Below are 27774 nucleotides of genomic sequence, written 5' to 3'. Positions count from 1 at the left end.
ATGAACAGACACAGTGCCAACGAGAGGGACGAGAACAGAACCAAAATGAGGATGAGCAAAACAATGGCTGAAAGATCTGAAAAGCAAACAAGAGAAACAGAGTGGGGAAGAAGGCAGAACACTGGTTATGAGGCGCATGCAATGGGGATGCGTGAATCAAAGACTCAACCGCAAGCACACTACCCATGAAGGATACGGAAACAAGGCTCCTCCTTCCTCGCTTGTGGTCGAGCAGCAAAAGCCATAATCCAGGCGGCAGCTGGGTCATGCACCCAAGGGCGATGCATAGGAAAGCAGTCCTTGGAGGGCCACTCCACTCCGCCCTCACCCTCGGCTTGGGGAGGGAAGCTACTTTCTCCATCAGCGCCATCCTTCTCCCGGGCCGGCTCCTCTCCCCACTTTGGCTCATCTTCCAGTGGGAGCGGGTGGGCCTGGCTGCCTAGGGCCTTTCGGACCTGCACTGCATCCCTCTGGCCATCAACCCAGGTAGGGATGCACATGCTCCTGAGCCAGTCTGCTAAGTGTCCTGACTGTGAAATGAGTTTGTACTTTGTTTTAAACTCCTCTGCTTCTTCATCGAGATAGCTGGTCATTTGAGACACCAAAAAAAAAAGGAAAAAGGAAAAAGGATGGATTGCGTCGATCCCTATTGCTGCCATTGGGGTGAGCCTTGTGTCATGAGGGAGGGCCTCTAAGCCAAGAGCAGCGGCGCAGTTAAAAAAAAAAAAGAGGAAAAAGGAAAAAGAAAACAAGGAAATAAAAGAAAACTAAAAAAAAAAAAAACAGAAACCCAACCAATAGAAAGGATTTGGTTGACGCTTGAGGCTTTAGTACAATGCAGGTTTGAAATCATAACCAAGCAGCTGTGAGCAGGATGAGTTCAAGTGCAGCAATGCCAGCAAGAAGGAGGAAGAGCAAAACGGAGCAGGGAGGCAGAGCCAGGAGCCCCCTTACCTGCAGGTCCGGGACCAGCTCCTTCCCCAGGGTCCCGACGGGGGAGTCCCGGGACACGGAGGTCACAGTGGAGAGAAAGCTGGAAGACTCTGTGAGGTGGGGCAAGGGGGAGAGGTCTTCCAGGCGCTCCCTCAGGCCGTCCCCGAGCCTGTTCACCTGCTCCAGGAAGGCCTGCAGCTCCTTCCTAAAAACCTTCATCCTCGAGTTGATGGTCCCCAGCAGCGGGGGCTCCTTCTTGCCTGTCTCGCCCGTCTCCCCCGTCTCCCCTGCCCCCTGGACGTCAGGCCCCAGTGAGGCCTCACCACTGCCTCGCAGCCCCACATTGTCGCCGAAGCCGGCGGTGTCCGTGATGAGGCGCTCCATGGTCCGCTCAAGCCGCTCAGCCTCGTGCTTTATGCTTGCCAAGCACTCGGTGTCCTCCCTGACCCGCAGGAGCTCGGCCGGACACGGCTCACTTGCCTCCGACGGCTTTCCGCTGTCAAAGCCCGACGTCTTCTCGAACATCTCCTCTGAGTCGCTCTCGCCGCCAATAGGGCCCTCCCGCTTGGGCTGGGGCTGGCGGCCTTCCTCCCCGTCGCTCTCCTTCTTGCCCTGGTCACTGTCCGCGTCGCTGTCCCGGGGGCTCGGGGCGCGCAGGCCCAGGTGGGCAGCCAGGTCATAGTGCTGCACGTTGGACAGCAGCACCCGGTTCTCATACTGCAGCTTCAGCACCTTCCCACTCAGCTCGTTGATCTGCAGCCGCGCCGACTTGAGCTCCTCCTGCAGAGGGGCCCCACTGGGTGCGCCCTTGCTCATGCCCTCCGCCAGCCACCCTGGCTCCGGCCGGGGCTCAAACTTGAACTTGCTCAGCTCATGCGTCAGCTGCCGGTTGTGGTCTTCGACCTCGGATATGGACCTCCGGAGCAGCTCCGCTTCCTCCTCCACGAACTGCAGGTGCCGGCGGAGCTCCGTCGAGGACTCCAGGGAGTCGCCGAAGGGTGAGGTAGGAATGCTTGCCATGTGGTCCCGGCCTGTACCCTCTCGCTCATACTGGACCCGCAGGTCCTCCATCTCCGCTTTGAGGCCTCGGTTCTCCACCTCCAGCTCTACGATCTTCCGGCCCAAGATGTTGGCCTCTTCCTCCACCAACTTCAGCCGCAGCTTCAGTTCGGCCTCCCTGGTGCTGGGCGGCCCACCCGCTTCCCCCGTGGGGAGAGGGCTGTCCACGTCTCCATACAGGGCCTTGTACTTCTGGAGCTCCTGTTCCAGCTCGTCCTTCTCCCTCCCCAGCTTGGCCATCTTCTTACGCATCAGGGAGCCTTCCTCTTTGGCAAACTGAAGCTGGCACTTCAAATCAGCACTGTCATCCTGCCAAGAGAGAACACTTAAAAATACCACATGTTCGTGTTTGTGGTGATTTCCCTCGCACCTCGCCCCCAACACACACACACACACACACACACAAACCATGATCTTTACAACAGTGTGTCGAGTTCCAGGTCAAAGGAGCCAAGACAATGCCGACATGAGCCCAGGCCTTCATGGGGCAGACACTGCAAAGGCCTATGGTCTGTGGCTTTGTCACAGAAACCAAAGAAACCAAACAATTCGTTTGGGAAAAACATGCACATGGAATCCATGGTACAGATGATGAGTGCAGAGGACGCAGAATAAAATGAGACCCAGTGCCTGCTGGCAACGCGGCGGTCCCTCCTTACTTTGTGGGTCCAATCCGACTAATCACCAGCACCAGTGAGAGATGCCAGAACCCCTCACTAAGCCTGGTACAGCTGACAGGCGTCAGTAGCTACTTCTACCTGCTGCCACTCACTTCCTCCACTGTGGACCTCCCTCACCTAAAGTGGCCAGCAGCCCACAGGTAAGCCAGGATGGGGAGGCCCTGATCATTGTACTGATCTGCTGAGACACTGAGACGTGGCAATCACCTCTACTCCTCCTCTGGTTTCCCCACCCCCAGCATATCACAAGGATGACACGAGGACAAGGACATGGGATAACGGGCAGGAGGGAGCTTTGGAAGCTGTGGTGTAGAGTAAGTACCACGCTCTTGCGGTTAAGATGAACTGTTACCGCAGACCTAACACCCAGGTTACTTGCAACCTTTCACCAGGCAAGGGCAACGTCAGAGTCTTTGCTTCTGTTCCACCCCCTTACTTGCTGTAACACAGCAGGAAATGAAATCCAGAAACCCAAGGCCAGAGTTAGGGGTTTCAGAACCAGAGAAAAGGTTCTCACTGGAATCACTAGAGGACTCTGGAGAGTCACCAAAGCAGACTCCCTGCTACTAAAAGGCCACACCGCTTGGCTGAGGTCCTGGAGGCATGCTATGGACCGTTTGGAAAGCTGACTGGGCCTTCCCAGGGTAGATCTCAATGCCTGGGAACTATATGAACTCTGATGTGGGCCTGCACAAATGTTTCACTAGTCCCATTCGGTGAATGGGAAAAATGACCGATTTCATGAATCATTCCTCTCTGATTGGCTATCACAAGTTTCAAAAGGCTGTTGTGGGGACAAAGACTTTGGCAAAGGGTTCCCCATCCCCCAGAGAGACTCAACAACATGGTCCATGGTAGCCATACTCCATCAGCCCCCAGGGAGGGAGAGGCATCAAACCAGTCTCCGAACAAGTCAACCCACTGGGGGAGAATGAACTTTCAGGTCATTGTTTGTGTTCAAATGGTCTAGGGGAGTTAGAGGCAGCTTTCACACTCAGAGAACAGGGCTCATTCTCTGCCATGGTCTTGCTGCACACTCACCATTGGGTCGCAAGATACAGAAATACTCACCTTGGTGCCTCCCAACTGTCTTCCTTCTACCCTGCCTCGATCTCTCCTCCTGCACCCCAAACCCATATAAAAAAAAAAATGATGTGACAGGGAAGACTCAAGGAAAAATCTAAGGCCAACTGTGAGCCAGTGCCACGGGGCTATAAAAGATGTATATAATCCTAAGACTAAGGGTAAAGCATACTTGTTTGTTGATTCGTTCATTCTTTCAGTGAATACTGAGAATCCACTATGTATCAGAAACTGGCACGTTACTTTTAAATGACCCCAGTTCTGGGGCGCCTGGGTGGCTCAGTCGTTAAGCGTCTGCCTTCGGCTCTGGTCATGATCCCAGGGTCCTGGGATCGAGCCCCGCATCGGGCTCCCTGCTCCGCGGGAGGCTTGCTTCTCCCTCTCCCACTCCCCCTGCTTGTGTTCCCTCTCTCGCTGTGTCTCTCTGTCAAATAAATAAATAAAACTCTTTAAAAATAAATAAATAAATAAATGACCCCAGTTCCTTAAAACTTTCAAGAACAGATCAAAAGCACCCTTTCAATTATTTGATAAACATAGATCTGCAAGAAGTCTACGCATCCAAATATACAGAGAGGGCGCTGCAGTTCACATGAAGGAACGGAGTTTAAATAAGCAAACATAAATACCAATGGAGACAGACTGTCAACACTTTGTAAATGGATTAATTTGGGAGTGAAAAGCCTAGGATGTGAGACAGCCCATGCCCTCAGCCCCAACATTCCACTTCATAGCCAGCGGTGTGTCCTTTGTCCAAAATCACCTAAATGATCCTGTCTCCACCCCGAAGCACAGAATCCGCCTTTGTGCCTGAGGACAGCAGCTGATTTTGTGGAAGAGAATGTCGCCAGCCCAAAGGGAACGCCCCCATCCGCCCACCTGGAGCCTGGGCAGACCCAGGAATGGGCAGGACCACCTGCTGTGATCAATGCCCCACCCCACGCACTTCCATAGAAACCTGCAGCTCCTGAGGCCCTGGTCAGTGGGAGAATAGGCTGGAAATGCGCAGACAAGGGGCAGCGTTACCTGCATAGCTCAGGAGGTTTTGGTCTCAGACCAAGATCTGGGAGTCTCAGGTGATCTTCCCTGAGGGTCCTCCCCACAAAAGCTGAACTGAGAAACTGAGAAAAGGGGTAGGATCTCTGAGTGGCCTGCAGAACGCCGGCCTTACCCAATGGTTCTGAAACCCTCAGCTCTAAGTGCTCAGGGTAGACAATCCCAAAGAGCCCTCACATCACCTTGATTTCTAGAAACTTTAAACCTCCAACCCCCTCCCCCATCCACCACTCCCAAGTCTGACTAAAACCAGAACTGTTCTCTTCCTTCTTCCTGAACCTAGCTAGACCCCAGTCCGTTAAAGAAGATTCTACAACACACCCTAAGGAGGGTCTGATTCATAGATTACCTGAGGACTGATAAAGTATCCAAAAAGTCTTCTTGTTCCTTAAAAACAGAAACTACACATACACCAGGAATTCTGACGCAATTCAAGCATGCTATCGTTTTTACTCAACACCCATGAACGACACCAGACCTGCCACCAATGTTAAAGCAGTTTTCCAAAGACAATCTTTTAAGCCAAGAGTGTGTGTGCATTTAGCGAAAGGGTCAGACTTGCTCACACTGGTCCAGGCGGTTGGAGCTGGGCGCTGCGCCTGCCAGGGCCCGGCGGGGGAGGGGCGGGGCGGGAGAGAGGAGGCCCAGGGAGCCAGGCTCAGCCTGTTCTGGGAGCAGGGGGCCACTCCTTCTCATAAGATGGGGAATCACAGCCTCAGCTGGAGTAGCAGGAGGCTGGGTCCCCATCTAATCTTGTAACCACACACTTTCTAAAACCCTGCCAAAATTCCAGAGGAGGGGTCTAGGCTGAATCCTAAGCTGAAGGATATCAAGCTCTGGTTTCAAGAAATCATCAGATAGCTCCGGGAATGCAGTATGAAAGCAGACGATCCCAACTTTCCACACCACACGGGTCCTGTCACAGGCAGAGAAGGCAAGCACAGCACGGAGAGGAGGACACACAGGGGACCACCACCAGCACCACCAACACAACCACCACCACCACCAGCAGCAGCTGGAAAGGCCTTGTCAAGCAGCAAAAATATATCGCTCTGGGTATATATTCTTTGGCTTGCAAGTCTGACATCTAGCCAGCACCCCAAGCGCTGACTACTCGCATTCCTACCTTGTGCCGGGGTGCTGGTTTCCTTTGAGTTTTGGTTGCAGACCTGCAGTTTCCAAGGCGCTCGGGTCCACCACTCTGCTGGACAGAATACTCCTTTTTCTCAATGATAGCGCAGGCGGAGGGGGAACGTAACACATTCCCGGTGCCCAGAGGAGTTCTGAGAGCCTGCCAGGGGCAGCGGTGGCCGTTCTCAGCCCGAGCGACCCCCTGGTGAACGCGGCGCCATGCCACTCAGTCCGGAACGGGGAAGTGCTTACCCTCCTAGGGGAGATCTGCCCTGCTCAAGAGCCAGGAAGCTGAGACATCCTCGAAGCCCAGGAGGTTCCAAGCCCCCAGCCCAGGGACTGCAGTTTTTTATTTCCCCGTTATTAGCGGGCGCCAAGTGAGATAAGGAGAGGAGCGAGGGCAGAGAAGAAAGGTTAATCTTGGGCATTCCTACTGTTCCCATGGCCCAGTCCTCCTTGAAGGACATTCCGGGCATCAGTGAGTTTGGCTAAGGGCACAACAAAGCAGATCGAGGGTGGAGTTCACAGGGCAGGCCGGTAGAGCTCTTGTTACCCAGACTTCTTGCGCCTCTCTAATTACTACTTGCTCTGAGAGCTCGGGGAGCTGACACCCACTCCTGCCTTTGTTCTCTCTGATACCTAATACCAGCAGCATTCATTTTTTTTCCAAAAAAAAAAAAAGTAAGGAATCTAGTAAAGCAAGTGTTCAGAAGAGCTCAGGCATTTCTGCAGAACACAAACTGTGTACACGGAAAGGCTGATGCTTTTACCATCCCCCGGAGAGAACACTGCACGTTCAATTAGGACAGTTTGGGATACTGTTCAGCTTGCACATTAAAACAAAAACAAAAACAAAAACCCCAAAAAACCAACCCAACACTGAAAACAATGCCTTATGAATGACCCAACACCACAGTAGCTGTATTATTTTACTGTGTGAATGACTTTGAAAGCCAGAATACATTTCACCAGTTGTGAGTACTACCAGAGAGCCCTGAATTACACCAAATTATGTTTCACAGAGTCCGTTTGTTCTTGTCTTTCTTGAAGACGTCACCAGCTCATCAGTGTGAGAAACAAAACAGAGGAGCTGGTGGTTTAGAGTGAACGTTTTCACCCCGTGGAGGTTTTGAGTGAGTCCCCATTTTTTGGCAAGTAATGTTTCTTTGAATATTTTAAAGGCAATGCTAATGCTTTTGAGACAATTCAGAATAAGGTGATTGCCCCTTGAGGAGCTGTAACATGAGAAGGATCCCTCTGCTTACCTGGTTAAGGGTTTTCTTTTCTTTGTACGTTTCCCGGCTGCCTCTTCTTTTCAGGGAACTCTGAAATAGATCCAAGGGACATTCTGTTACAGAGGGGTCACATGCAGGCACCAGGCTCACACCATCCCCACTGGTAGGGGATACACACAATGGACCGAGGCACTTTTTTTTTTTCCACTGGAATCAAGGAACCACTTAGAGTCAATGTTTAAATGCTGTTGAATAGGCTTGGCTAGGCCTCTGAACCCTCATGATTGTATTTGGAGTATTCCTCAATTATTCAGTTTAATGAGAAGGGAGGGTGGTTTGGATAATTTGTGGATAATAGTGGGGGGAAGATGGTAGAAAGTTTTGAAAACAGATATGTAATATTTCTGGAGCTGCTTTACCTTCCATGATAATTACGTTTTTGGGGGGCAAATATCAAAATTAATTGGTGCTTCCTGAGTGCCTATGGGTAAATGACCAGATAACACAGTGGTAGGAAGGGAGAGAAGGGTGGCCTGTGTTTATGGAGAAAACCTAATCCAGGTTGCAACGCAGCCCCCTTCAATTCATGACTAAACCTACATCTTCAAGTTCTTGTTAAGTCCATAAGTTATTCATGTGACGTGGCTGTGGCTGTGTCCCTTCAGTGGGCTGGGTCCCTGCCTAGTTTTACATACGGTGCAGTGCACCTCTGCCTCCTATCAGCAAGAAATGTGTCTGAAATACAAACATGAATATAAATAAAAGGATCAGGGATGTCTGAAATGGAATAGCAGGGAGCCAAGACAGTCCCTGCTAAAGTAAGCTATGAAGACTGAAAGAACTGGCCAGCAGATCGAGAAGCATCCTAGGGGGGAGACAAAAGTATGTGAAACCTGAAAAGATGAACGGAATCCTGAGACAAGCCAGGAGAAAGCAGTTTGGAAAGTTTAAGACTTGCCGGTTCTCATTCAGACCCCAGCAAGCCTGTGAGAGGGAAGGGGTTCTCCCTGACAGCTGCCCCCTCCCATCCGCAGCCTTGCCCTACATGAGGCACCAGGCACAGACCTGGAACCTTGGATCCTCTGGGAGTTCATCTCAAGGGGGCTCAGAGCCTCTCTGCACATTCCTTTGCTGCAACTCCCCCTGCCCAAACAGCCTGGGAAGGAGGCTCCCACACAAGTCACTTACATCAGGGTCAGACCTAAGGTAATGAATTCAGTTCTGTTTACATTCAAAGTGCCTCACTTACAGAAGGCCAGGGAGTGCCATTTACCAGATGAATTTCGGGGTTATGAAACAATTAAAATTCCAGCCGCCCCTTAGCCTCTAGGAGGCCAGAGCCCTGGAGAAAAAAACGGTAATTGAGAGAGGGTGAGAAGGTTACAGAATCAGCATGGAGTGTGGGTACTCCTGGGCCAGCCAAGGTGGGGTGTGTAGAAACAGATTGCTGAACCCCACCTGCAGAAGCAGCTTTGTTTCCTTTAGCCTTTTTGGTAAAAGCAGGACCAAACTACAAAGAGAACCAGCCTCTTCCAACAGGTTATGTTAAGCCTGTCTTAAGAAGGGCTTGAGATTTACCATCCAGAGTCTGTAGGCTTTTCAAGATTCTTCACACTGCAACAAAGCAGTTTCTTTGATTGGAATGAGCTGAATGAGATGAACACTTCTGATGATTCACTACAGAGAAGAGTTTCCATAAAGAAGCAGGGGAGAGAAACCATTCCCAAGGAAGGCTTCAGCCTATGGGATTTAATTCTGGGACCCAGGTCAGTGCAGTGAGCCTGCCCTCTGCAAGCCACCCTGCACTGCATCACGTTCTCCCAGTGAATGCAAAGTACATTCTGCATACCTGAAAGGAAATTATCTGGAAGTAAGATGAAAGCTAGAAGTGGAGACAGGAGAATTACGGTGTTGCGTTTGAGGGGGTGGTAGGGGGAGGAAGGACCTGGGTGAGCCCTCCTGCTGGGAGGCAGCCAATGGGGAGCCTGTCTGTGCACAGATTCCTCCCACCCGCTTGATGGGTCTTTCCCCTTGCTGAGCCTTGAATGCAACTGCCTTGGGAGTCCTGTGATCCTTCTAGCGAATCATGGAACAGGTGGGGGGCCGTGGGATCCCCAACACAGATCCCAGTCACAGTTTCAACTACAATGAAAAACAACGCAAAGATTAAAGTTAACCAGAAATTGGCAGGACCTCTGTGAAAGAAACCATACAATTTTGGTGCTGGACATAAAGGAATGCTTGATGCTGTCCAAGGGAAAGACCCTATTTTATCAAGATGTCACATTTCTCCCACATCATTGTAAGTATGATGTCATATTAACCAAATTCCTCTTTCCTTCCATATATATAATGTAATATATACACAAAAAGTATTTATTAGTATGTATACACATACACACATATACTCACACACAAATGTTATTTGTGTATATGTGAGGGAGGTAAGAATATGGGAAGATTTGACACAATGACTCAAAAATTCATCTTGAACAGGGGGTGGGAAACTAAGGCCTTCAGGACAAATCACCCCACAGCCTGTTTTATAAATGAGTTTCGCTGGAACACAGCCTTGTTTATTACTGTCTATTTCTACTTTGTACTACAGAAGCACAGCTGAGTAGCAATGACAATGGCCTGCAGAGCCCCCAGCATTTACTATCTGGCTATTTTCAGAAAGTTTGCTGACCTCTGACCTAGAAAAATAAATTGGTAAAAACAGCCAAGAACACTTTGAAGAGGAAGAATAATGACAGTCCGTTTGCACTATTAGGTGTAGAAATACAATATAATGGTTTGGTGCTGGTACAAAAGTAGTCAGATAAATGGAACAAAACAGAAAGCTCAGAAATAAATTTGAGAGTATATGAGATTTTAACAATTGATACAGGTAGCATTTGAAAAATGAGGGAAAGAATGGGCTATTTGGTATATGCTGTAGAAACAACTGGCTAACACAGGGAAAAAAAAAAAGCAAGATCAATACAAGGTATCAAAAAAAATTCCAGATGAATTAAAAATCTAGATGTAAGGAATCATAAAGGAACAAGAAAGAAAAGGGACTAATTTCTGTTTGTTCTTGGGGCCTAGCCTTTATAAACACAGAAACAAAAGCCAAAACATCCAAGGAAAAGATTGATCAAGTGGATCGGTAAGATTTTAAATTTTTATGTATCCAAAAAAAAATTACAGTATTAAAAAGAAAATGACAAAATGGAAAAAAAAAGATTTTTCTAGTGCAAGACAGACAAAAGAGTAATATTTTGCAAGCAACAGGACAACCACTTTAATTAAAGAATTAAAGGGCCAACAAACACATGATTACTAGCAATTGAAATAAAATATCATTTTTTTCACTGAGAGGTTTACAGACCAAAAGACATATGCGTTAGCAAGTGTCCACAGAGGTGGGCACTTCCATCCAGATCAGTGAGAGTGGGGACTCCCACAGCATTTCAGGCAGGCAACTGAGCCAGGCAAATGCACACGTTGTGAGCTGAGAATTCCACTTCTGGAAAGAATCGGCTAAATTCCCATGACTAAGACGGCCTTGACTCACCCAGTGTTAATCCAGCATCTACTATGTTGCCTTGTCTGAGCAACAGAGTGACAAGTCCTTATTTCTAAGGAGCTGTCATGAGAGTGCGGAGAGTCAGACAATAAGAAAGGAAACAAGAACAAAATAATTTCTGCTGGCCTAAGGAAACATGCAGAGATACCGAGGGAAGATTTATGGGTAAGAATGCTGATCACACTACCTTTTATAGTAGTGAGTGAGTACTGTGGAGGGTGTTAAAATTATGTTTTTGAAGAATACTTAAAGATTCGGGAAATACAACGCATTAAAAGAAAAACAGGTTGCAAACATCATGTATTTTGTAATTTCAATTTACATCTAATAAAATATAAATACAGATATGTTAGAAAAGCAGACTGGAGAAACAGATATCAAGTGTTAACAGTGTTCATCCTCAGGTGATAGAATTACGAGTGATTTTCATTTTCTTTTTTGTGGCTTTTTATAGTCTCCAAATTACCTACAGTGAATACTATTTCCTTTACAATTAAAAAAAAAAACACGAGGAAATTATTAAACAGGTCAGAGAAAAGAGGCCATCACTGATCTCCTATGTAGGATTGCAGTGGTGTTTTATCATAAATTATTTACCAGGTTCTTGGATCTCTTTCTGTAGGCTGACATTGTTTTTATTAGCCCAGCACTTCAGGTATAACCTATATATGTATAATCTATATGTATATTGTTTTAAAAGACCAGAAAACCCCCTGAGGAGTGAGGAAACCTGCCAGGTGCCCCACTGTACTGCAGGTCCCTGGCATCTGGCTCCCTCACCAACTGCCATGGGGTCACAAGGCCCCCAGCCTGGGGTACGGTGTCTTCCCAGGCTCACCTGCTGCGAGTCTCATCCAGGGCAGAGAGCTGAGTGCTTTGGGTATACTGGTCAAGGGACCCTGGGTGTAGGATGATTTGTGTGCACGTGATTCATGGCCAGTTCATTTCTCTAGATGATTCAGAGATCCAGGGGAGAATGTCTTCCAAGAAACAATAAGAAAAAGAGGAAAATGTTGACCATCAAATAAACTGAACCCAGAATGGGGGACTTGCCTGCTGATTCATTCGACTCTTTCTTTTTATTCTGGCCAACTGCCAGCAAATCAACTCTAAATTCCTATTGAAAGGGGGAAAACTTGAGTTTCTAACTCCAAATTGAATCCATCTAAGGCTGATGCATTTGCTGAGTACTGAAAATGATTAAATAAAATATGAAGTTAGGCAATTATTTGGACTTTCAAGTCATTTCTTAATGTTTCCTATTTTAAGTCAGCCAGTTTCTTCCAGGCAATTTCAGAAAAAAAACAAACATGCTCTCAATTGCTTAAGTGTTTCAGAGACAGGCTTTGGGCTTAAAATTTAGATTGGTAATAAAAAGAGACAAAAATTAGGATGCTGTGAATCATGAGTGAGGATGGGAAGGAGGGTACAGATGTAGGCAGACAACTTTCAGAATTCTTACAGACCCTTATTATTTAGAAAGTTTTTTAAGTTTTTGGGGCTGATTTACAGCACACGTGCTTATAAAATCAGAGTAAGAAAATGAAGTGCATAGGCCTTCTTTCTGTTTAGGAGAAAGTTACCAAGATTCTCTCAACCACATTAGTCCTCACTTAAGTGTTACGAGATGTGAAGGGTAAGACTTATTAGCTTCTCCTTCAGTTAGAAGCACCAGGTCCTGGCTGGTGGATACCTTTTACTCTTCCTTCTCTTCACTTGCCTCTAGACGGCTCCCAGGGAGACGGATTCCCATCACACCATTCAGCTGAAGTCTACTGCACACTGTTACACTGCAGGGCCCTGTAAACACAGCCCCCCTTGGATTCACACCCTCCATGGCCATAACTGGGCAGAAACACTTTCTCCTTGGCCGTTTGGGAGAATAATGATGGATATTAACAATTACCGTTTGTTGGGCACATCCTCACTCCAGGGCAATGCTAAACTCACCCTTCCTTCCTTCCTTCCTTCCTTCCTTCCTTCCTTCCTTCCTTCCTCCCTCCCTCCCTCCCTTCCTTTTAATTATGGGGGGGCAGAGGGAGAGGGAGAATCTCAAGCAGACTCCCCATTGAGTGTAGAGCCTGACCTGGGGCTCGATCCCACCCTGAGATCATGACCTGAGCTGAAATCAAGAGTCAGATGCTCAATGGACTGAACCACTCAGGTGCCCCACTAAACTTCTTTATGTGTCTGATTTAATCTCATCCTCACAAAAGCCCTGAGAGGCATGCATTATTATCACTGATTAACAGATGAGAAAACACAGTCAGAAGTTAGGTGATGTTTCAAGATGCCACAAACTCAGAGATGGGGCTCCAACCTGAGCCTGACTCCACCCTCTCATTCACAGTCACAGCCCTGAGACCCTCCAGGCTGCCCTCTGTGCCTCTGACAGCCCAATCTGCCAATTTGGACTGCTTTTCTTTTTGTTTTCTTGAGGTTTTTGAGCCCCAAATTGCTGAGTCTTCTCAAACAAAGAGTCTCTCCTTTCTCTAGAGGAAGAGCACAAAGAACTATTACCAGAATGGTTGCAAACTGCTATGCTCACAAGGTACCTCATGGCCATGAAATATTTGTTGGCACTGGGTTTCTGAGGATCTGAGGCTGCAGACAGCACAGGTCCTTATATGGAAAAGACAGAAACTATTATCAGAGGACAAAATACCACAAAGTAAGTGAGGAGAAGAGGAGACTATACTGAGACGCTCTGGCTGAAGAAGGGTATAGCCATAAAAGTCAGAGTTGGTTTGGATCCCAGCACCCAAGGCAAAGAGGGAGAAGGCCAGAAGGAGAACGGCCTGGCCACAAGCCACACTGTCCAGGCTGCGAGACCCACCTGGGAGGGACAGAGACCACCAGCACACCCAGTCTGCCTACTAAATGCCACCTTCTCTTGGGAAGAGAACATGGTGATAAAAGTGGCAGGTTGCTGCTTGTGCACATTTGGGCAATGTGACACACATCTGCTTTGCAGTAGGGGCTGGTTGATGCATTTTAAGCCCCAGAGACATTCATCCTGAGGCCTAGGAATTGGAAAATTGTGGCTAAAACATACTACAGCATGGTAGTCTCAGCCAAACACAAAATAAGTGAAACTGAAGGTGATAAAGCCACAGTGTAAATTATCATTAATATGCAAACAGAAAAAGGAAAATCATGACCATCGCAAGACCAAAATGATGATGGTACAAAAAAAAGATAAGGTGTCCTTCCCCCAAATTATAGGAATTCCCAGTGTGCACACATACATCTAGGCACTCAGCAACACCACCAAGCAGTACAGGAAATATTGAATTAGAATCTCTATTTCAGAAGCTTCTACGGACTCATCTAGTAGGTGACAAATAAGTGGCCCTTGGGCATTCATAAAAGTTGAAAATCTATAAAAATGTATACTATTTGCCAATCAGAACTGAAGATAAGGTTTGTGTCTTATTAAGAATAATCTGTTCCTGGCTCCCACTAGTCTGGAAAAAATATACTAGTCCATTGAGAGAGGCAGGTTATTTCCCAGTCTAACAAAATAATACAAAAAAGTTAGTACTTCGAAAAACAAAACAAAGCCGGGGTGCCTGGCTGGTGTAACTCTGGACCTTGGGGTCATGAGTTTGAGCCCCACACTGGGTGTAGAGCTTACTTTTAAAAACGAAAAGCCAAAAAATACAAATAAATGATATATTAAAACATTGCTCCCTTTTCGAGAAAATTGATCACTCATTTTTTTTCAGGTTCATGTAACATAAGAAAATATTTAGTACTTTGTTCAGCTTTTGAAAAAAAGAGCACATGAAAAAAGTTCTGAATTACCTGTGGTATATTTCATAATAACCAGCCATAACACCCTTTGGACCTTCTAAATTGACTCTGAGTTATAGTTCTAAATAATAGAGTGTGCCATTATACTATTAAAATTTATGCACACATTTGTCAAAACTCAGTGAATATAAATTTAAGATCTGTGCATTTCAATATACATAAATTAACTCAAAAAAAAGTATAAGCAAAAATTAAGTTCTGGTTAATAATGTATATTTAAGGAAAATGAATTGGTGTCTACATTTTCAGAAAAATAAGATGGGTTAATAGATAAATAGATGGCTAGATAAATATGTAATAAATCAAGTACTGTAAAATGTTAATGCAGAATTTAGATGGTGAGTATACAGGTGTTCACTATATGTTTGAAAATTTCCATAGTGTTGGAAAGAAAATTATGCACATAAATACCCAATTTCACTGAAAAGAGTTGATATAATATTATACAGCCATTAAAAATTATGATTACTAAAAATCTAAAGTTTAAATAAAGTTAAAATACTAAAGTTTTTCATAAAATGCCAATCTTTGAGATGTAGGATAAAAACATAAATTTAATTATCTCATCAAGATTAAATACTTTTGTCTTTGAAATATTTAGAAGCAAATACACTAAAATGCTAACAGATCTTAGCAATCGGCAGCAGCATTACAGGTGACTTCATGTTTTTCCTTATATATTTTTTTTATTTCTCTCTAACAGTCAAAATGATTATATATTACTTTTTCAAATCAGAAAAATCCTTATATTTTAAGGATAAGAGAATTGACCCAAAATGCAAACACACCCACTAAACCTAATACTATGTTTTTTTGGCCTGGTCTCCCCTGGAAGCAAGGCACAAGACTGATGGACCTTCAGCCCTCAAGTGAGACAGAGAGGAAATTAAGCTAAGGGATTAGCCCCCAGGCAGGATTAGCTCTGTGCTGCTGGAGATCATCAAATATATTTTCACACAGAGGACAAAGGAGGGCCTAATAGACATCTGGGGATAGCAAATGGATCTGAGATTCTAATCACCTCCCCAGCTGAAGGCTTCCTCTTGGAGAGGCTCCCTGACCAAGCCGAGGCTGACTTGCTGACCCGTGTCTGTCCTGGAGGCACTGCTCAGTTCCTTTAATCATCCACCGAAGGCTCTGAAATCTAGAAAGCATCCCTGGCTAGCATTCTGCATAAAGCCAATCCTGCCCCTTTGGTAAATCATCTGCAATTCTCATCTCCAAACCAGAGCACCTTGGATTTCCACCTCTAACACCAAGGCACACTCTTCAGTGATTGGAGGGGAGACTGGAGATGCTTACCCCACAGTTTCGTGACTTCTATGGAGCCAAAGCCCTCTCTATTCCCTGTTAGTCTGCACCACCATTTGGGGGACTGCAGAGGATTCAATGACGCAAGACAGTCACTGAGCTTCGGGGTGAGGGGCAGGATGCTACTTGCTCTTGCAGCATGAGAAACCCCTCGGGGCCCAGGAGCTGTTGGGACACTGTTGGAAGGGACTGGCTACCCCTGCCTTCTGAGGTGGGCCAGCCAGTGAGCACAGGGAAAGAGACATGCTTCCAGCAGATTGTAACCTGGGAGGAACAGAACATCACGGCAGGAATAGTGGCCCCTGGCTAAGGACAGGCACAGAGCAGAGCAGAGGGAAGGCCCTGGGTTGGAGCAGCATTCTGTGGAAGAAAGCAGACAGCCCTGGGTTCCGGAGAGTAAGAGCAAGGAAGCCAGTTTTATCAGCTGTGGTGCTGTCTTCTGTGAACACACGGTAAAGAAGCTTGACACCCAACCATGCATATTTCTGCTGGCATCTCATATCCATGAGACAGAACACCCAGACTGCTTAAAAACACAATCGGCTACCAGAGCAGGTGTGTCCACTGCAGCCCTCAACAGTGAAAGCAGAGCGGCCACCTGCAAAGTCCTCACTTCAGACTCTGACAGTGACAGTGGCCATGTCACAGAGGCCAGGAGCAAACATATTCTTTATTTGGATTTGCAACAGCCTTTTGTTAGGATGGCTCCTCCTGGGGCTGTATGTAAATCCATTTGTGCAATCAAACCAGATCCTAATGGCTTCTGAGTTGACAGAGGACAGAGGCTTAATCAGGAAGCACCGTCTGCCTGCAAGCTCATCCTGCTTCCTTCTCTGATGCAGCTTCGGGGCCGCAGCCCGCTGGGAAGATCACTCATCTCTGACAAGCCTGTGTGCCTGCTTCTGAGCCCTCGCCTGTCCCAGGGTGAGAGATGTCCCTGGTCCCTCCAACCTTCAGACCCTCGGATTCTCCTCTTCAGCAAAATCACTCCCCACCACAGCAGCCTGGGTTGGGAAGCGTGGAGAGGAGAAGGGGAGACCACACATGCCCACGTCACCTTAACTCTCACACTCTCCAGGATGGACAGCAGGCATGACAGTAACCTTGTGAAGCTTCCCTGATGCAGCCAAGGATGTGTGTGTGTGGCAGGGGAGGTGCTGTCTCTAAAGTGCAGGGACGACTGGGGGCTGAGGTGTCTTTGCTTTGCCCAACAGCCCTCCGTTTAGACATCTCTGGCCCCTCGGGTTCACCAGAGCAAGTTCCTGCACTTGGTGGGACGGCGCCATGTGTCCATCCTCCTCACACCACCAAACCTTACACAGGTCACAGAAGGAAAGTCACAACCAGGTGTCGGCCCCTCCACTCCCACCTGCCTGGCCAGCACATCAACAGCGGGGGGGGGGGGGGGGGGGGAGAGGGGCCCACAGTGCATCAGAAAATTAGCTGGCACTCACAGAAAGAGTCCTCTAGAGGTTTAAATAACTAGTGTGCAAATGGGAAAATACCAGTGGAAAGGTCTTGTTTCATCCCAGCGGATGTCCACTGACTTTTTCTGTGTGCCACTCAGCTCACACTTCCACAGGATTTTGGTCACGCATCTCTGTACTCCACTAATTCACTCTAACTCTCCTTTTAGGCATTTTATTTCTTCCTTTACCATCTGCAGTACCTACACCTGAGAGCTCTCAGAGTTGAATGTGTAATTTCAATGGTTTTTTTAAGTAGGCACTACACCCAGCGTGGAGCCCAAGGTGGGACTTGAACTCACGTCCCTGAGATCATGACCTGAGCTGAGATCAAGAGTCGGGTGCTTAACCGATTGAACCACCCAGGTGCCACCCTCAATTGGCTTTAAAAAGCTTTCATAGTATGGCTTTAGAGAAACTTCACAAATTTGAATAAGTTTTTTGTATTCCAAGATTGGTCCACATCTTCATGAATTTTTAGTTTTCCAGCAAGCATATGAAAACATGTATGTTATGTGTGTAAAAGGGAAAGGTGGTCGAAGACCATGGGCATTCATGTCTAAATCCAGGCACATCACTGGTAGTCCGTGACCCTGGGCTAGTTCCTTGAACTCCTGGTACCCCAATTTCCTTATTTAAAAGTGGTAATAATATAATACCTATTTTAGATAAAGGTTTCTTGTAAGGACTAAATGAGATAATATGCTTAATAAGTGATTGTCATAGCCATGAAAAGCAAACATTAGCTAACCAATTATAATTCTTTTCTTGATTAATATTTTCAGATGCTAATCATCTTTTTTTCCCCCAAAGTAGAGAGCAAAAACCATTATTATTCATTCCGGCTTTCTTCTTTCTACGGCAGCAAAACCAATGTTCACAAAAATATCTTTTTCCGGCTACATGAGAAATGTATGCTTGCAGTTTCAACTGTGTGGTTTCCTTATATTCGTTTTTTTGGCGTATGTAATAGAAATGAGCTATTTTAAAACTTTAAATTCGTATCACAGGTCACCTAAAATCTTGCTATGGTCTGTTACCGAGTCACAGAGGAAATTTTAACTTAGAAAGAAATTCTCTCCCACTCTGAGTAGATGGTACTTCTATCATTTCAGGGAGTGAGTAGGTCAGATTTCCCACAACGCACTTACGCGTGCCAAGAGCCACCAGCAAAGATGCGAAGGATGAGTCCAACCATGAGGATAAAAATGGGGACACATGCTCTCCCTCCCCATCAGATCCTATCAGAGCCTAACTCTCAGAGGGAGGCACTCCTCTTTGTGACCAACAAGGGTGTTCTTTGACATATTAGCAAAAAGTGAATAATTAAGGGAGATGGGCGGAAGGGAGGGATAAGGCAGAGCATGAAGCAGGGGACAGGGAAATCAAGAGAAAAGAGATCATGAAAGCTCTTCCGGGGGCCCCTGGGTGGCTCAGTCAGTTAACTGTCTGCCTTGGGCTCAGGTCATGATCCTGGGGTCCTGGGATGGAGCCCCATGTGTTGGGCTCCCTGCTCAGCGGGGAGCCTACTTTTCCCTCTTCTCCCCGCTGTGCTTTCTCACTATCTCTGTCTCTCTCAAATAAATAAACTTTAAAAATCTTTTTAAAAATTTTTTAAAAAGGAGAAAGTATGTGTAGAAGCTGAAATGCAAGGGAGCACAGAAGCAGCGGTGGTGATGACCAGTGGTGTAGACGCAGCCTTCAAGGGGCAGACTTTCCCTGCACACCCACCCCTCCTGTGTCATCCTCTTTTCTCACGCTCACTTCCCCTTCTCATCTGTCTCCAGAGCCTCAGATCTCATGTCTGTTAGCCACACATGGAGGGTCCTCACTTGGTACCCTTCTGCCACACCCTGTACCCTTTCTGTAGATACCTTCTCATTCCTCCGTTTTGGCTGCTGTCTCCGGCCCTGCGAGGGAGGGAGGGGTCCCCACAGCCCCCTCCTCTGTCTGCAAGAAGGGAAGCCGTGAGCTATTCATCAACCCCTCCCTCCTTACCCCATATCTGTAACATGCCATCCACTGCCCATAATCTCTTGCATTTGTCCTTCTCTCCTGCAACTAAGAGAAGACTAGATCACTGGGGCCATTCTGTTGGAAGGCTCCTTGGTGGTGATGCCCCCTCTTCAAGCCACGTTCAAACTAATTAGTAAGGTTTTCTTGGGGTGGGGGGGCACAGTGATACCTCCATCTTGTTTACACGTCCCCTGTGCATTTGCTGGGTGGCTGCCTCGGGTTCGTGGACCACGCACTTTGTGTCTGCGGCATCCACAGGCAGGAGGGCAGATTTAACTACCCAGACTGCACAACACAGCACCAGGGACTGGTCTTCATGGCAGCAAGTGGATGCCATTCATTGATGGGGCCTGTCACCTTCTCTTTGAAAATCTCAACCTTTTAAAAACACCAATTATCAGAGATGCAAGTGGATACTTGCTCAATAATGTTTACTGCATCATTATTCACAACAGCGAAACGATGCAAGCAATCCAAGTGCCCAGATGAATGGATAAACAAACTATGAGGTGATCATACAACGGGATGTTATTCAGCCATAAAAAGGAAGGACATTCTGATACACGGATGAATCTTGACAACATGGTATGTGAAATTAGCCAGACAAAAAAAGGAAAAATACTGCATGATTCCACTTACATGGGATACCTAGATTAGGCAAATTCATAGAAACAGAAAGTAGAACAGAGGTTACCAGGGGTTGGGTGAGGGAGGAATGAGGAGTTACTGTCTAATGGATGCAGAGTTTCTGTTTGGGATGATGGAAAGTTCTAGAAATAGTGGTGATAGCTGCACAACACTGTGAATGTCTCCAATGCCACTGAACTATATATACACTTAAGAAGGATAAAAATGGTAAATTTTATGTTATGTATATTTCAGCACAGGAAAAAAAAAACAAAACTATATCTAAAATAGTCTAAGAGCCATAACAAAGCACTCCAAACAAACCTCTAGCTATGGATCGCTATAGCTTATATTTTGGGTGTCACTATAAGATCTTGTGATTTATTTCATTTTCCATGTGTACAATACTATAGATTCTCTCTCTCCTTTTATGGCAAAGAAGCTAAGATTCACTAGTACTGTTTTTAATCTGTAAAATACACATTCAGACGGACTCAAACTGTTTGTAAATGTTTTGAAGGCAGCTTTTAAACAGTGACCAAAGCTTTAGCAAGTTTTCTTCTCCAGAGCCTAGCTTTTTTTTTTAACAATGGCACATTTTAAAATTGTATTTTATTATATCACCAAAGGTAGTTTTTCGTCTATTGATATTTTAAGTCCATACATTTTAACCAACTACTACATGCAGGCTCTCTTCATAAGAAATACATAATTTCTCTGTAGTCATAACTTATTTGTGGAAAAAAAAATTCTCAAATTTACCAGAAAATTTGGATTTTTTTCATAGAGGTATCAAATCTTAAAACTTGTTGGAAGCAATGCAGGAGTATCTTCTACAGTCCTTTATGTTTGTTTTTTGCATATATACACAGAAATACATTGCTTCTTATGGAAATATGGGAAGGAAAAAGAATGAAAGGAGAAAGCAGCTGGAAAGACTGGAGGTAAGACAGAGGGAGGAGACCAGGGAAAAGCGCAAGCATTGTGTTCTGTCCCTAGACAGAGCTCTAGCTAACCCGCTACTTTATTAGCCCGTGTCAACTGATAGGTCAGGACCCTGACACTTGCTTTCTGGTGGGTCAGCAGGGCAAACGCGGTGACGTGACAAGACACCCAGCAAAGGACCACCATCCAGAATATCAGGTAGCTTAGCAAACTCGCTGCTTGTGTTCTGCATCTAATAACTTGTTCCCCTAGAGCCAAACACCTTATATTCAAGGTCTGACCTCCTCATAACACCTCTGTGAGGTGGGGGTTATTATTCACATTTCATATGTGAGGGAAAGTAACTCACCCATCCTCACAGGTGGGACTTGAACCTGGGCTCTCCACAGAGCTGAGCTGCCTCTCTGATGAAGGAGCTCAGATGCAAAGGGGGTCAGAGTCCCTGGCAGGCCACTCAACTCCATGCTGACTGTGCTCACGTTCCAGGTGGACCAGAAGAGTATACAACAAGAAATAATGCTGTGCCCTTGATATTTTGGGGGATCAAAAGGGGGCAAAGTGGTGGCTACGCACTCCTTGCCCCACTAGAGTCACTTCACGTTTATCTGTCCTTTGTAATTAGAGCAGAGCCAGCCTCTGAGGACTCGGGGGCCCTAGAAGCACGAGCACTTCAGGGTCCCCTGCAGAAGCTGGAATCCCAAACACACTACCGTCCTCTCAATCGGGACACCCACAGCTCACCATTGTGCCTCCCACTCTGCCCTCCTCAAGCCTGGGAACCCTGCAGACCCGAGTCTAGTGTTTTCTGGGTTACTGGTGAGCACAAAACACCTACATAACAACACTTTGTCATTTATGGACACAATACTCTTCTCTGGAAATTTATGCCAATTACATGCTTCTTTAGAAATCCTGAGTTTGAGAAGACAACCTTCTTTTAATAAGGGTCTCACCATGGTGTTCTGCTTTTTAAGCGTCTTTTCTTCCCAGGAGACTGTTTCCACACTGGGACAAATGAGAACCTCTTCAACTCCCCCATTAGAAGGGTCACAGATGGTCCTGGGGGTGAGGGGAAGCAGTCTCACGTGAATTAAAAGCACAGAAAGGGGGCGCGTGGGTGGCTCAGTCGTTAAGCGTCTGCCTTTGGCTCAGGTCATGATCCCAGGGTCCTGGGATCGAGTCCCACATCGGGCTGCCTGCTCAGTGGGAAGCCTGCTTCTCCCTCTCCCACTCCCCCTGCTTGTGTTCCCTCTCTCGCTGTGTCTCTCTCTGTCAAATAAATAAATAAAATCTTTAAAAAAAAAAAAAAAAGAGCACAGAAAGAACAGGAGAAAGAACCCTTTATCCTGTGCATTCTTGGCTGCATGGAAGAAATCATAAGGAACTCTTGAACCTCAAGGAGTCTATTTCCCTCAGTCTTTGAAGTCAACAGTATTCCTTCAGAATTCCTCCTGAACTTGGCTCCCCAGTACAGCCAGAGACCAGCTAGGGCCTAAGGATGGATACAAGTGCTGAGCTCCAGGAAGAATCCTGAAAACACGCCACAATTTTCTTCCGCCTGGAGAAGCAAAGCAGCAGCATTCACTTTTAGAGCTTTGACCACAAAGATGCACTTTACAGAAAGGCTTGTCAGACGCTATCCATGAGTTTAAAAGCACTCGGCATAATTTGTGTGTGTGATCTACTTAAGTCTTTCCACTCAAAGGCAATTTTCCTCCCAAAGTGATCCCAAATGCAGATTACAAAACAATAGCAATGCCCCTTAACTTACTCCCCCATCCCTTTCAACCTTTTATTCTTCTGTTCCTCTATGATTACTATCTTGGACTGGTATTCTGGAGGAGGCATTTCAACTATTTTGTACTGTCTGCAATAAATGGAGAAAAAGAGGAGGAGTTTTTTGAGAGAAATCTACAAGGTTGGTATATTCAGCCCTCTTCATCTGTTTTGAACCCTACACCTGGTTTCCCCGGCTCTCCCCACCATCTGCAATAATAGAGTTTTGTTTCCTCAGGCCACTTATCATTGTCTACCTATTGTGTGATCGCAAGCACCTAACAGCCAAGAATTCACAGTTCATTGAGGTCCCCTGGCTCTTGAGAGGTGAACGAGTGCCTAAATACATAATAAACATTAACAATTTTCAGAAAAACTTCAAAAGCACAAAGTAACACAATCATAGCTCAAGTAAGACCAGACTTCTATAGACTTATCAAGTGTTTAATTAGTATCCTAAGGCAGAGTGCCAAGCTCATCATAGACAAGATCAATCAACCTGAAAAAGTTATCCATTGTCTTTACTCCAGATCCTACAGATTAAGAAAAACCCAGGTGATGGGCTCTGCTGTCATGTATATCTTCACCTAGAAAATGGGAAGTGAGCCACAGTTAGATAACAGGAAAAATCTCTCTGGTGTTGTTTAGCATCATTCTTTTTTTTTTTTTTTTTTTTAAGGATTTTATTTATTTTATTATTTATTTGACAGAGAGACACAGCGAGAGAGGGAACACAAGCAGGGGGAGCAGGAGAGGGAGAAGCAGGCTTCCCGCCGAGCAGGGAGCCCAATGAGGGGCTCGATCCCAGGACCCTGGGATCGTGACCAGAGACGAAGGCAGACGCTTAACGACTGAGCCACCCAGCTGCCCCAGCATCATTCTTGAAGAAAGGATTAGCAGAGTGGGTGCCACCATCTAGATTATGAGTCGCTACTGAAAAAACTTCCTTTTATCTTTCTTGGATAAAAAACTGACAAACCAGTCTTTAAACCCTTGTTTAGCCAATTCCATAGTTATAAAATCAGTTAAAGAAAGAGTATTTCTATCAAATGAACATGTACATTTTATTAATAATACCAAAACAATAAAAGTAGGAAATGATAGCATTTAATACAGTAAAAACATACTCCTTTTAAAGAACTATGACACTTTATCAGACTCCCTGTATTAGAAGACAATATTCCACTGAGATACGTGATGTGTGATAAATATATATTTGGTCTTCACTGGTATTTGGTCTTTTTAGTACAGACCTTGGAATTTTCTAAATGACAAGAGCCATAAAGATGTGTTGATATTCATAATAAGCCCCTGTCAACCACACCCAAGTTTATGTTAATGAGGTGACTTTTGGAAAGCTCCTCGATCATCTAAGGGGATCTTAGAAGAACCAACCATGTAATAAGAGGACTTTCAGTCCCATCCTCAGACCTTCAGGAAGGAGAGAAGGGCTGGAGAGGGCCAGTGATTAACCAGTCATGTCTATATAATGAAACCTCCATAAAAACACAAAAGGATGGGGTTTGCAAAGCTTCCACAAGATTTGGAGAGAGCAGTGTGCTCTGAGAGCATGGAAGCATCTCACCCTTCCCACGTAGCTCGCCCTATGTATCTGGCTATTACTGAAGTATATCCTCTTATAATAAACTGATAATCTAGTAAATAAGATGTTTCTCTGAGTTCTGGGAGCCACTCTAGCAAATTAATCAAACCTAAGGGCGTTGCTGGAACCTCTGATCCACAGCTGGGTGGTCAGAAGCACAGGTACGTGGCCTTGTGATGGCATCTGAAGTGGGGAGGGGCGGGGAGGGCAGTCTTGTAGGACTGAGCCCCTAACCTGTGGGATCTGACGCTATTTCCAGGTACACAGAATTAATTGTTTGTGGGATGGATATCAGAATTGGTGTCAGAATCAAATCCTCAGAAATCATTTCAAAAATGCAAATGACCTCTTTTTACTAAATGTGTACCTCCAGACACACCTTTGTGTCCTGCAGCATTTTGTGGGTTAGAACCTGAGGGCATAACTATTTCCTGTCACACACCCTTGGGACTTCCAAGATCTTCCATGGGCAGTAATATTCACATTTTACCTGCTTCCAGGTGTCTCTGATCCCTGGCCTTCTCTAGGTTTGTCACTGTCCCATATTTCCTGTGAATCAGCTGTTACAAAGTCAACTGGGGGTTGTCCTGGTCACCAGGACACAAGTCTTTAGTTCCTACAGTGACTGTTTGCTATTCAGGCATCCTCAGGGAAGGAGGGGTTCCAGGGATATAAAAGATTTCCAGGGACATAACACTTTCAGGGGAAAGTGTAGAAGCTAAAGCTTCAAACAATAAATTAATAGAGTTAATCATTAAGAGGTAACTATGAGGTTCTAGAATCCAGGAAGTTTGGAACCTAGTAGGAGAGCATGGTGGTGGCCCACAGGCCTCAGTAATGGGAAAGCTAGTATTTCTGATTTTCAGTTACTCTTTCAGAAAATATATTCTGCTTTTCCTGCTTTCTTAAATGGAATTTACAGAATACAGGTCAACCCTGTCCTCGTGTCTGGGGTTCCATTACCAACTTTTTGGGGGGCACTCTGCCATGGGCTCTCTGGCTGACTATAACCTGGGGCTAACTCACTCCTAAGAGGAGACCTTGCCCACCAAATGCATCACTTGGCATTCCAACAGCCTCTTTGGGGCTTCAGAGCCTTTTTTTTTTTAAGCACTCTGGAGTTTTTGACCATGTTTCAGATGTGTAAAGCTGACAACACCTGAATTTCAGATAAGGGTTTTTTTCTCCTAAAATGTTGCCTCTATCCTTCCATATTGCTGAAACTCTACATAATGAGAACCTGAATCTCTTGCTGCTGAGATATATATATTCTTTTTCCTGGCTAGCTACAGCTGAAATCTCACACCATTCCATAATGGAAATGTGACAAGGGCCAGAAGTCACCAAACTGCCTTATTACCTCCAGAAAGTCCAGTGACCCTACAAAAGGGACCACAGCACTCATGTGCTAAAACTCAAGCATCCCACTCCTGGGACAGAGGTGTCTGCCCTCACTCCTTGCCTGCTCATTCTTTTTTTTTTTTTAAGATTTTATTTATTTATTTGAAAGAGAGAGACACAGCGAGAGAGGGAACACAAGCAGGGGGAGTGAGAGAGGGAGAAGCAGGCTTCCCGCCGAGCAGGAAGCCCGATGTGGGGCTCGATCCCAGAACTCTGGGATCATGAGCTGAGCCGAAGGCAGACGCTTAACGACTGAGCCACCCAGCCGCCCCTTGCCTGCTCATTCTAATTCTGAATACATGTCTAACAAAATTAATGAAAATAATCGTATTTGTGTGATGTTTCATGACTTGCTGTATAACCTCTACCTCAAGCCCTGTTCCACGCACAACTCCCTGTGAGCTCATCTTCGGTGGACTTTATAGGACTGTATTCTCGCCCAAAGGTGACTGTCTTTCAAAGGTGCCTTAGACATTAAAAATAGTCATGACCCATTCACAAAATAGGTCAGGTTATCCTGGGGGCTCCAGGGAGATGTCCTGGAATACTAAGAAGCCTCACTGGTGTCAGGAGGCTTTTCTGGGACAGAGCTGGTTCCAGGGAAAGCGAGGAGAAGGGCATGAGATGCCTATGAAGCGTCCTTGATGGGAAAGAATGTTTGCTTGGTTGTCACTCGCTCATCAAGAGGAACAACTGCACTCTCTGCAAGTATCAGGACTGCAGAATTACTTTGCCACCACCCCACCACTTCCTAAATTTGCGCTTGACAAGCAAAGATCATCAAGGACTAAATATCAGGTTTTTTGGCCCATGTGGGAGTTTTCATACAAAACAAAACGATAAAAACCAAAGTCCCAAAAGCACTTGCGACCCTGGCGTCTTGAAGGCCTGAGTCCTGGACCTTGTCCTGTCACTTGTTGGTGTGATGTCAGGCAAGTCCCTTGGCATTCCTGAGTCACAGCCTCCCATGGGTAGACCAGTTAGCTCTTGACTCACAGAGTGAAAGTGCATGAGGAGCAAGCAGCCTGGGGCATAGACACACTTGGTATTACTCGAATATGCTGTCTCGTTCTGCAGCCTCTCAACACAACGCTACCTAGGGACTGTAATGTTTTCAGTGACTTTCAAGTTAAGTGCTTCCCTCCCCAGTAGGAGTAAACGGTACTCAAAGCCAGGGGGGTAGGGAGCGGAGCTCTTTGATATTGTCAGATAGAAAGGACCAAAGAGAGCTGGGGGCAGAATTAGGGAGAGTTGTTTTTTTTCAGGTGAGGTCCATCTGCAGGCTATTTTCTTCCCACCAAAAACCCTGAAAAACTAAACCCCGTTTCCATAAATACTCCTATGCTTCACACATCAGAGAGACAGAGGCAGAGAGAAATGAAGAACAAGAGAGCACATAAGATGCAAAGAAGGAGGGGGAGGCAGTATTAGGTAGCAGGCCTTCTGCAGAACTACATGCGTCTGCACTACAGCTATGGGCAACCAGAGTGGCTTTGGCTACGGGAATATATACCAACTAAAAAATATGTAACCATTCTTGATGGAAATGTTACAACATGATTTGGCTGGGTTTTCCCTCTGACATCTTTGGTATTTCATTATCGAGCACTTGATAGGTTTACTTTGGTTGTTCCAGGTAAGCCTGTCTTCATTATTCTAGTACGTTCTAAAACCAAGGGCAAGGGCTGAGTCATCCACTGCCTCCATACTCCCAGTGGCACCTGGTGGGATGTTATGCACACAGGAGATATTTTATAGATGATTGTTTAAAGTGGGGGAGACATCTTTTTCAAGCAGTTGCTTCACACAGTCTGCAGGAAAAGCAATAGGATTTTCAAATCGTTTGAAATAAGAGTTTCTATATATTTTAAATGTGAAATCTATATAACCGGATTAAATGCGGTGAAACGGTTCTTCGTTAAACAGATGCAAGTTTTAAAACTCCTCTCAGATGTTCACCTATGGCACCGTCCTATTTATTTTATTTATTTATTTTTTTAAAAGATTTTATTTATTTATTTATTTGAGAGAGAGAGAATGAGAGAGAGCACATGAGAGGGGGGAG

At 45.8% G+C, this 27774-nt stretch overlaps 1 protein-coding gene across 2 annotated transcripts in view; it reads right to left on the bottom strand.

Annotated features, from left to right (window-relative positions):
- MTCL1 (microtubule crosslinking factor 1) overlaps positions 1 to 27774 on the bottom strand; it is a 120869-nt gene that overhangs the window by 42812 nt on the left and 50283 nt on the right. For both annotated transcript variants that reach the window (XM_035013792.1, XM_035013791.1), the window contains exons 4-5: positions 7208 to 7267; positions 955 to 2301 (exon numbers count right to left, since the gene is read on the bottom strand). In XM_035013792.1, coding sequence (XP_034869683.1) covers positions 955 to 2301; positions 7208 to 7267 — 1407 coding nt within the window. The remainder of the gene's footprint in view (positions 1 to 954; positions 2302 to 7207; positions 7268 to 27774) is intronic.

This window comes from Mirounga leonina, unplaced genomic scaffold (genome assembly GCF_011800145.1).
Source record: "Mirounga leonina isolate KUSES-001 unplaced genomic scaffold, KU_Mleo_1.0 Mir_167, whole genome shotgun sequence".
NCBI classification, from domain to species: domain Eukaryota; kingdom Metazoa; phylum Chordata; class Mammalia; order Carnivora; family Phocidae; genus Mirounga; species Mirounga leonina.
Note: the sequence above shows the minus strand (reverse complement) of the source record. Positions and strands in the feature narration are given on the sequence as shown.